The sequence below is a fragment of the Rutidosis leptorrhynchoides genome, chromosome 9, assembly GCF_046630445.1.
Source record: "Rutidosis leptorrhynchoides isolate AG116_Rl617_1_P2 chromosome 9, CSIRO_AGI_Rlap_v1, whole genome shotgun sequence".
NCBI lineage: Eukaryota > Viridiplantae > Streptophyta > Magnoliopsida > Asterales > Asteraceae > Rutidosis > Rutidosis leptorrhynchoides.
The window spans coordinates 51,799,326-51,811,799 of record NC_092341.1 but is presented as its reverse complement, the minus strand read 5'-3'; the positions used below and the strand labels follow the sequence as shown (position 1 = coordinate 51,811,799).

The window sequence follows — 12,474 nt, the reverse complement described above, 5'->3', positions numbered from 1 at the left end:
TTGTACTTTGCATTTTGAATCTTGTACTCTTGTAATTTCGAGACGTTTCTTATCAATAATTGGAACCTCTTTGATTGTCTTTTGTACTTTTGAGCTTTTTGGTCGTTTGCGTCTTCAATTCGTCGAATCTGTCTTTTGTCTTCACCTTTTATTATTTAAACGAATATCACTTGTAAATAGAACAATTGCAACTAAAAGCTTGTCTTTCTTGAGGAATAATGCTATGAAATATATGTTCGTTTTTAGCGTTATCACATTTAACGGGTGTTTAATACTTCGTCTGTTTTAACGCACTCGCCAAGTGTACTTTTAGGGGGTGATATATTATTTTACGTTAAGTTAGTTACCAAGTGCCCACGGTTAAGCATATACTTTTTCATACTGTTTTGAATACGAAATCTCGTGGTCTACATTACATTTTTGTTTACAATAAAACTATAGCTCACCAACATCCGTGTTGACATTTTAAAGCATGTTATCTCTCAGGTGCTTAGACGTTTGTTGCTTCCGCTGTTATAGACTTGCTGTGTTAGACTTCCGCTGCATTGTTTAGAGATGTCTCGATCATGGAACTTTTACTTTGCATTCACAACTTATGTTACATTTGAACAATGGTTTTGTAATGACCTTTGTGTCACGTACTTATGTTAATGCTTTCTATTCGTAGAAGCACGTTACCTTTTGTAAAACATTCGACGTTGGTAAAAACGTTATCTTTTTATGAATGCAAACTTGTTTTAAAACAACATGTAGTGTTGTAACCGTGTAATGGAGATGTTGTTGATGATCTGTACACATTGATTTTGTACGGGGCGTCACAATTTCCTTGTTAACTAACTCGCTCCTGCAAAACCTTTGGTCCATGTTATTGGACCTAAGGACAACACTATAGCAGATGTGTTGCACACTGACGTGATGGGTTGCGTTATCAGACATCTTTTTATCTCATCTATCAGAATCGGAGGGACACATCTTTGTAAATAATAAAAGTGCGACATGGCGTCGTTGTGAGGAATGTTCTAGATGGTGTCAAGGTTGCTGAAGGTTAGATGTTTGTCAAAACCGGGTGACAGGTGCACCTCTGATTTGTTATATCCCTCCAAGTCAAATGCTTGCAAGTGTCGGAGGAGGAAATCGTTGTGCTTTTGGTTCTGGTGCAATTGAAGGTAATCATATTCAGAAGTCAAATTGATGGTTGGATCCTGTGATACCAGGTCTACAGACATAAAAACTTTAATTAGTTTCTGCCACTGGGAACTGGTGACGTAGCTACATTATTTTCAGGGTTAATGAAATACCCACCAGTGATGGGCAGCTTCTCGAAAGTATTGAGGTTTCTCTCGGCAACCTCTTTGATGGTATTTTGCTTCTTACGCCCTGCGGGAGTCACAATAAACTTCTCAGGGGCATATTTGGGAGGATGTTCATGTGATGGAGGCGCAACGGATACGGGATCTGAATTGGTGAATGGAGTAGACGTTTCGGCTTGCATGGTGGCGTTTGTGTCACTTGCAGCATTTGTTGATGAGGCAATAAGTTGCTATTTACAAGGGTCACCTTCTAGCATATCAGACTCTTTAATCCTCTTAAACTCCAACCCTTGGACAGAAGGACGCCTCAGAGCATTGGAGAAATCCGTTTTCGCGAAAGTGATTTTAAGTAGAATCAGAAATGTAAAGGAAGATTACTTACATTATAAAAGGTTACATCAGGCGAGGCGAGAGCCTGCCCTATCCATTGGACAAAATTACAGGAACTTTGTTAACCCATGGCTAATAACACCGGAGGTTGCCAAGACATAGCATCACGTCTTCATATCGACGCATCTCCAGCCCCGCATCTTTGCAAAGATCAAACAAGAATGGGTCATTCTCGTCTAGAATTGGCATCTTTAACAAGTCAGCTACTCGTTTGAATTGCCATGGAAGGTGAGACGACCCGTCCTAATCCATAAGGACGAATACAATAACATATGATTACATCGCGAGGTATTTGACCTCTATATGATACATTTTACAAAAATTTCATTCGTTTTTAAAAGATAAACTTTCATTTCATCGAATGTTGACAGGCATGCATACCATTTCATAATATCCAAACTTTAATTGACCTAATCTGTCATTTACTTTAATTATAATCTTTATTGAACTCAACGACTTGAATGCAACGTCTTTTGAAATATGCCACGAATGACTTCAAGTAATATCTTTAAAATGAGCTAATGCATAGCGGAAGATTTCTTTAATACCTGAGAATAAACATGCTTAAAAGTGTCAACCAAAAGGTTGGTGAGTTCATAGGTTTATCATAATAATCATTTTCATAATTTTAATAGAACACAAGATTTTCTTTTTATAACATAATCCTCAAGCAGAATCCTCTCGTCTGCATTAAGGTAAAATCATTCATATGGTGAACACCTGATAACCGACATTAACAAGATGCATATAGAATATCCCCAAAACAGAATCCTCTCGTCTGTATAATAATAAGTCAAAGTACTAGTACCTCGGATGGGGTTTGTTAGGCCCATAGATCTATCTTTAGGATTCGCATCAATTAGAGGTACTGTTCCCTAATTCTTAGGTTACCAAGCTAAAGGGGTGATATTCGATTTCGATAATCCAACCATAGAATGTAGTTTTGAGTACTTGTGTCTATTTCATCAAATATTTATAAAACAGCGCATGTATTCTCAGTCCCAAAAATATATATTACAAAAACATTTAAAAAGGGAACAAATGAAACTCACGATACAATATTTCACGATACTGAACAATGCAGGGTTGGCCTCGAATTCACGAACCTATATCAATTGTATATCTATTAATACATATGATGGAAATCACATAATATCATTTATTAATACATATTATTTATATATTTGTAGTTATATAGAATTTATATTGAATTCCATTTTAAAACATATACTTTATTTATATATATTATATCTTAAAATACATATTTATTTTGTATATATATATCTATTCATTTAGTTATGTTAATATATCTATATATAAGATTAGTATTATGTTTAAAAATCAGTAGTTCGTAATGTGTAATTATTTATGTAAATAATATTAATATGTCTGATATATAGCTATATGAAGTATTAATTTAATTATAGTATATGTAATAAATATGTTTTTATATACAAAATTATTTATCAGTTAATAATGATAGTTTTGATGATAAATAAATGACAATTTTAATAAAGATGTTAATTTCAATGAAAATACTAATTATAAATTTTAAAATAATGATACTTTTAGTAATGATAATAATAATAATAATACTGATAATAGTAATAACTATAATAATAGTAATTTTTATTACTAATGATAATGGTATAGTTGTAGTATTTATAACAATGGTAAAAGTAATAATAATAATAATAATAATAACAATAATAATAATAATAATAATAATAATAATAATAATAATAATAATAATAATAATAATAATAATAACAATAATATTCATAACACTTAATAATAACCATACTAATAATAATAATAATAATAATAATAATAATAATAATAATAATAATAATAATAATAATACTTTTCATAACACTTAATAATAATAATAATACTAATAATAATAATAATAATAATAATAATAATAATACTACTACTTAATAATAATGATAATAATAACAATAAAAATAGAGTACAACCTTTGAAGACAAGCCTTTAAAACAAAATAAACACCTTAGCCAAGGTTCGAACCCACGACCTCTCGTTCCTCGACCACACCGCTAACCATCTAATCCGTTTCATGTTTCTAAAATTAATCTCAGTTTAATTCCTTTTATCCTTTAAATCTCTATCATCTTTATGTCACTCAATTTTTACAGCCACCACAGATTGGGTCTCGGCCCAACAGCATAAACAATCCACGGCCCAATTACAAATTTAGCCCTACGAAACATGTAAGATTTATGAATTTAGTTCGTGGCCCAATAGTGGTTATATAGATTGGGATTTATAGGATTCTGTTTTAAAAAGGCAGCAGGAAAAAGAAAAAAAAACAACAGTAGCCATATGATTGCATGTCTTCATCTATATTGAATTGTATTTCTCAAATATCATACAATCCAAAACTATATTGTTTCCCAACTTGTCGGCCATGATGCTGAAATTTGTCCCATATATTCCGCAAATTATAATGAGTTTTATAAAGATACTTTAATTCAATCAACTTGAACTTTAAATTGTGGACATATATGACCCGTGCCCCACATATTCCTTTCTATCCATTAAAATAAAATAGAAAAAAATTTATGTTGCAACAATTTTTACCATGCAACGATGAGAAAGGATAAAGGGGAAAAAATATATAGTGGTCAGTTTTCATAAAATAGTCTCGGGTATAGCAACAAAACAGATTTTAAAAGATGGTTTTGGTTTTGGGATTAACCTGAAACAGGAAGGCAGGTTTAAGTAGTTATGGAGGTGTTTGACAATATTTGTTGTGGTGTTGGAGTTTGATAATCAGATGGTATTGATATGGTTGGGTTCTCGATTGCCGTGGTTAGCCGAGGATTAAGGTGATTGTTGTGGTGTTGGGTTGATAGTTTATGCTTTGTGTTTCTTATTGTTGGCTCGACAGAAAAATAGAAGGATGGTAGAAAGGTGGTGATGGTTCTTGAATGACGAAAGGTGATGAGGTTGTTGGTGATGAAAGGTGAACGTGGGTGTGGGGTGGTGATTGAGATCGATCAAGGTGGTGAACCAAGATGATGATGGCTGATGGTTGTGTGGTTTATAGTGATCGAAGATGAGAAATAGAAACGTGGTGACAGTGTTCTCGGTTGGTTATAGGTGTTTGCTTTGTGTTCAAGTACGTAGGCACATATATAAATATGAAATGTTAGGTGACAGTAGTATGCTAATAAAAGAAAACAAAAAGCACACTAGACAAAAGTATATCTATATAATATTAGTGGGGATAACTAATCACATGAATAAATTTATGAGGAAAGAAAAATGTGTGAACTTAGTAGTTAGCCATCACTCCTTGTTACTATGTCGACATAATTTTTAATTACCTAGACTTCATGTCTCCACAGGATCTCGTTTTCCCCACAAATCATTGAAAGGAGTATTATATAATGAAAAGAAATAAATGACAGTACAGGTGAATTAGTAGTGGGAATATATACACGGTACATCAATATCTAACTTTTATAATATTATAATAATAATAGTAATAAACATGTTAAAATAATATAGCCGCCCTATTACTATTCCTTTCACGGACTGGATTTCGTGCTCCATTGTTAATCAGTGGTGGATAAAAATATATTCGGAAAAATCCCAAACTTTCACAGTAATTATCTTTATTTATTTCGGTCATTATGGTATAAAATTCGATCATTAATTTATTAAATAAATATTACATCAACTGTCCCGCTCGATTCTGGGTAAAATATAAAAAGTGTTAAAATTTAATAACTAGATCCTAAATACATTTTTAGTAAGCCTAAAATTTATAGAACTCATTTTCGGAACACCATTTATTTTAAAATCATATAAGTTTGAATTTTAACTTGCTTAATATCAATCGAATGACAATTGAGGGTTACTGTTGTTTACTAAATAGATTCGAATTCACAAAATATATATTTAATATACTTTATATATATATATATATATATATATATATATATATATATATATATATATATATATATATATATATATATATATATATATATATATATATATGTTTTAAATATTAATTATCATAATATCATATTTTTATTTTTATTTCACATCCTTACTTTTAATAACTAAATCATATAATCTTTTTCAAATTATATATATATATATATATATATATATATATATATATATATATATATATATATATATATATATATATATATATATATATAAACTTATATAACATCTATTTACAATTAATTGTTCATGAATCATCGGAACTAGTCAAAGGTCAAATGAATATATGAAAACAGTTCAAAAATTTTGAGACTCAACTTTACAGACTTTGCTTATCGTGTCGAAATCATAATAAGATTAGGTTTAAATTTGGTCGGAGATTTTCGGATCGTCACAGTACCTACCCGTTAAAGAAATTTCGTCCCCGAAATTTGATCGAGATCGTCATGGCTAACAGTAAGAATGTTTTCCTAACGAATATGAGCTGATAAATAGAGTTTTATTACTGTTGAGTAATATGGATAGGATAATTCGATTACTCGAAGAGTATAAGTGAAGCTATCGCAAAAGTTTGAAATAAAGAAATAGAGATTCTTCTTAACTTTTGACGTAGTCATGGTTGATTTCTGGAATTCAAGGGATTTAGAGAAAAATTTTGTAATAAGATTTGATTCTCCGGTAATTAAGGAAATATGATCTTCTTTGATTAAATACGATAATCTGTTTTGATTGCTCTGTCGGATACTTCACTATAAATCCACCCTTCTCATTTCCTTTATATTTTAGAGTTCCATACTTTTGTTTTCTCTTCCCGACTTTAAGTCACGCGAATAATGGTTCAGAATTCATAGGTATGAAAATTGAAATGAACATAGCTAACATTCTAAGAGAGAAATTGTAATAGCACGATCTTGATTGGTTATATTATCAAAATTTAAGAGAAAAGATAGAACTATCAAGAAAATATGTTCTTGATGTGTTCATAGATTAGGTAGAATGTAAGAGTCGTGTAACATGGCACATGATGACGTTAATATCTGTGAATCATCAAGTTCCATTAGAAACTCAGCATGACTTACTGTAATATAATCACATTGATCAAGTGTCATTATATTATACTAACTCATGCTTCAGTCCCCAACATTACTTCAAAAATATTCATAATTTAAACTCGAAGGTTTACAGAATATAGAAACTAAACAGTTTCCTTTATGATGTAATACAGATAACGCGAAGAGGTAAATGATTTCAGATAAGAATAGTTATGAAAATATCTTCAGAAATATCGAGGATATTTACAATGAAAGATACGATGATATCTTAGAATTTCTAATATCAAGGATGATGAGGAAGATTTGTCCGTAAAGGTTTAGAGTCAGTAGCAAGGTATTCGTTAATGACTTCAGCAGATACTGAATCATTTGGATTCTTTGAAGGCAGGTTTAGTCTTTGTGATTTGTCCACAGCCTCCTTCATAGTTTGCTCAATCCGTTTTCCAGTTCCAACATTTCTGAGCCTTGCCAACATACAATTCTTTATCATCAAACTTTTGGCTGTTAAGGTCGTTTACAGTTTTTGTTGCTTCATTCAACTTTTCAAAATTCAGACTATTGATTCGTAGACTGGGTACTTTTCAGAATTACAGAATAGAAGGTCATTATTCTAAGAGATAAAGGTTATATGTATACATATAACTGTTGATGTAGACATGCTGCGAGATTTCTAAATACTGATTGCTAATTCTCGATAATTGATGTGGTAATTCTCGTTATAAGATGTGGATGAGTATATGAATAGGTTTTAATGAACAAATATAATGGTTCTTCGGAGAGACTTAAGCCAATAAATAATGAAGTTGCTGGTAAGTTTACTGCTAATGTGATGGGGTATAAAAGGTTCCCCGGTAACGATGACGAAAAGGCAAACGTATATATCAAAGTTATAATAAGGCAAATCCGAATGAAAAGGCAAAATTGATTTGCTGGAGCTGTGACAAAATTGGCTATTTTGAAAAGGGATTGAAAAGTTATTTTTGGTAATAACAACGCCCAAAGGAGTTAGCACAGATACGTGCCAAACGTTTACTCAGGTTCTGAGAGTTTTTCAGGTGAATAACTATATGCATAAATCTTTCCTTCCGTAGATGAAGTGCGGTTGGTTCATTCCCTCGATTGAGGTGTTTTCAAGAATTATGAAAGGTTTGAACGCAGATTGTAATCGTCAAGATACAAATGAGGTTTAAGATGAAATCAAGTGGTAAACTTGAAGAATTGTTTAGTTTCATATGTTATAATCAATATTTTATTTCATTTTAATTGTCCAATGTTGGTAGTCCACAGTTAGTAGTCCACAGTTAGCAATTCAATAATTCATATATAGTTTAATATATAATATTTGAATTAATTAATACTTATCGTGACCCATTGTATACATGTCTCAGACTCGATCACAACTCAAAGTATATATATTATTTGAGAATCAACCTCAACCCTGTATAGCTAACTAGAGCATTACTGCATATAGAGTGTCTATGGTTATTCCAAATAATATATATATATATGACGTCAATATGATATGTCAAAACATTGTATATGTGTCTTGATATTTAAAGTGCGTAAAATAAATAACAGAAATTAAATGATGATAAATAAAATTGCGAGAATTTAAATTGCGATAAATAAATTGCGATAATTAAATTGCGATAAATAAATTGCGATAAATAAAATGTAATACAGAATTAACAGTTAGCTAGGAACAGTTAGCTAGGAATAGTTAGCGTGAATTCTTAACAAAATTTCTCATAATTAATTTGTTTGTTTCTAACAAATTTTATTTTGTCCAATGTTTTCTTCATTATGACACTTGTTGGATTCTGATATATCAAAATCCAAATATAAAATTGAATGAAAATGGTTATTCTGCGGTGAACGGATACGTATATCTGTGGATGTAAGTAGGATAGTAAATGACTATTGAATCAGATTCGAAGAATGTACAGTGTAACTTATTAATGTGAAATCTAAATATTCCTCGGGTATTACCTACCCGGTAAAATATTTTCACCATTAACAATTTGTATAAAAGAATTTTTAATTACAATCTTTATGAAAATATACTTACATATATATATTTTATTCAGATGCAATCGTGGATTTAATGAGTCAATATGATATTAAACTCATTTGATTTACCATTAGAACAAGAATATATAATCTCTAAAACATTAGAGATTACATAATCATCATATCGAACGAAGATAAATGATGTAGAACGTCATGTAGAACGATGATTATACTCGAGGTACAGAATGAGATGTTGAGGCATGTGATGTTGAAACTTGAGTTGTTGGTGGTAATAATATTGATGTTGGTGGTACTGTTGGTGCCGGTGATGTTGCTGAAGCTGGTATGTGTTGCACCATATTTTCTAAGGCTACAACTCGGGTGCGAAGCTTGTTGACTTCTTCGATTACTCCGGGATGATTTACGGTTGGTTTTGAATTTGAGATAGTATATATTCATGGCGAGATATTCGGATAATGAAGGTGAAAATGGTGTTTCGGATTGGTTCGCCGGTGAGTGCTTCAGGTTCATTGCTAAGAGGGAAATTTGGTTGATGGAAAGTATCGTCTTCTTCTCGTCTCCATTAATTAAGTCGACTACGAACTCATCAGATGAATTGGGGATGGTTGATTGGTTGATTCATTCTGGTGACGCTGCCTCCAGAGCTTAGGTAAACATCCATGTCGGAATAGCTGTCGGGTTCCGAAGAACTTGAACTAGTGACGAGTCCCATTTCGTACTTTCGAATAAAGGATTTTTCAATATGAAATGATTTTTGGCTATCGGATGGTATTCTAATTACATAGAATATATATATATATATATATATATATATATATATATATATATATATATATATATATATATATATATATATATATATATATATATATATAGAACAAAAGATTTCGTTGATTACGGAGGAATTTACGGCATATGTCAGGCAAATCTACAGTAACAGATACGCTAGAATATGAATTATCAGATACGCTAAAATATGAATTTTGTCTATACACTATTCATGCAATCAATGCAGTAAGATGTGTAGCATGTAATTTTCGACAAAAATGATAAGCAAAAATTTTGACATGCAGACACGGTCGAAGTCCAGACTCATTAATGCACCTTAATAACTATCCATTAGAAACACTAATGCAAGACCTGGTTTGCTAAGACCACCGCTCTGATACCACATGAGACGACCCGTCCTAATCCATAAGGACGAATACAATAACATATGATTACATCGCGAGGTATTGACCTCTATATGATGCATTTTACAAACATTTCATTCGTTTTTAAAAGATAAACTTTCATTTCATCGAAAGTTGACAGACATGCATACCATTTCATAATATCCAAACTTTAATTGACCTAATCTGTCATTTACTTAAATTATAATCTTTATTGAACTCAACGACTTGAATGCAACGTCTTTTAAAATATGCCATGAATGACTTCAAGTAATATCTTTAAAATGAGCTAATGCACAGCGAAAGATTTCTTTAATACCTGAGAATAAACATGCTTAAAAGTGTCAACCGAAAAGTTGGTGAGTTCATAGGTTTATCATAATAATCATTTCCATAATTTTAATAGATCACAAGATTTTCTTTTAATAACATAATCCTCAAGCAGAATCCTCTCGTCTGCATTAAGGTAAAATCATTCATATGGTGAACACCTGGTAACCGACATTAACATGATGCATATTGTAGAGACCCATCCTAATCCATCCGGACGAAGTCCATATCGATTATAAATGATTCACAACAGTTGATTACATCGCGAGGTACTTGACCTCTATATGATACATTTTACAAACATTGCATTCATTTTTGAAAAGACCATCTTTCATTACATCAAAAGTTGACGATATGCATACCATTTTATAATATATCTAACTATAATTGACTTAATAATAATCTTGATGAACTTAACGACTCGAATGCAACGTCTTTTGAAATATGTCATGAATGATTCCAATTAATATCTTTAAAATGAGCAATTGCACAGCGAAAGGATTTCTTTCGTACCTGAGAATAAACATGCTTTCAAGTGTCAACCAAAAGGTTGGTGAGTTCATTAGTTTATCATAAAGAATCATTTCATAATTTTAATAGACCACAAGATTTCATATTTCCAATTCTCATAAACATACGTCCCATGCATAGAGACAAAAATCATTCATATGGTGAACATCTGGTAACCGACATTAAAAATATGCATATAAGAATATCCCCATTATTCCGGGATCCTCCTTCGGACATGATATAAATTTCGAAGTACTAAAGCATCCGGTACTTTGGATGGGGCTTGTTGGGCCCAATAGATCTATCTTTAGGATTCGCGTCAATTAGGATGTCTGTTCCCTAATTCTTAGATTACCAGACTATAAAGGGGCATATTCGGTTTAATAATTCAACCATAGAATGTAGTTTCGATTACTTGTGTCTATTCCGTAAAACAGTTATAAAAGCAGCGCATGTATTCTCAGTCCCAAAAATATATATTGCAAAAGCATTTAAAAAGGGAGCAAATGAAACTCACGCATATAAATATTGTAAAAACAGTTAATAAAGCATTTGCATGTATTCTCAGCCCAAAAGTGTAAAGAGTAAAAAGGGCAAATGAAGCTCACGCATATAAATATTGTAAAAACAGTTAATAAAGCATTTGCATGTATTCTCAGCCCAAAAGTGTAAAGAGTAAAAAGGGCAAATGAAACTCACCTATTGTATTTTGTAGTAAAAATACATATGACGACATTGAACAAATGTAGGGTTGGTCTCGGATTCACGAACCTATATCATTCATATATATATTAAAACATTTACTCGTAATCGAATAAATCTATATATTATTATTAATGATGTATTTGTTATATTTAATAATTTTTAAGTTTCATTATTTATTTATATATTTTTATTTTATATATAGATATATTAGTATAGTTAAGTTATGTAATTTGAATATATTTTTGTATATAAAATATTTATTTTTATTTTTTTATACTTATAACTTTAGTAATATCTTTAAAACCTTTATTTTAATAATCATAATAATTTTAATAATAATAATATTATTGTTAATATTATTAATAATAATAATGATAGTAAAGTTGTTACTTTTATTGATAATACTAGTTTTAACAAAAACGACAGGTTTAAATATAATATTACTTTCAGTAATAATAATAATAATAATTCCAATACTAATAATAATAATAGCTATAATAATTTTATTACTAATGGTAGTAGTGATAATAGTAATAATGATACTAAGTATAATAATCATTTCAATAATAATAATAATAATAATACATATATTAATTAATAATAATAACAATAACAATATTCCAAACTATAACTATAATCATATATGTATATTATCTTATATATTTAATCTTAACCATAATAACAATAGAATTAATAATAATAATAATAGTAATAATAATAATAATAATAATAATAATAATAATAATAATAATAATAATAATAATAATAATAATAATAATAATAATAATAATAATAATAATAGTAATAAGGATAATAATAATATTAATAATAATAAGAGTTATAACCTTTGAAGAGAAATTCAATAAAAAGAAGACCACCGCCGGGACTCGAACCCACGACCTCCCGCTATATCGCTAACACTCATTACCATCCGACCCTTTCTGTTTTTCTGAAATATATTCAACCTAAATTTTATTTAACTCATCC

General features: G+C 30.2%; 1 protein-coding gene across 1 annotated transcript in view; it reads left to right on the top strand.

The window, feature by feature from the left end:
- The first annotated feature begins 1,490 nt into the window (after window positions 1-1,490).
- LOC139868045 (uncharacterized) overlaps window positions 1,491-12,474 on the top strand; it is a 184,134-nt gene continuing 173,150 nt past the window's right edge. Inside the window, exon 1 of the mRNA XM_071856383.1 lies at window positions 1,491-1,787. Coding sequence (XP_071712484.1) covers window positions 1,491-1,787 — 297 coding nt within the window. The remainder of the gene's footprint in view (window positions 1,788-12,474) is intronic.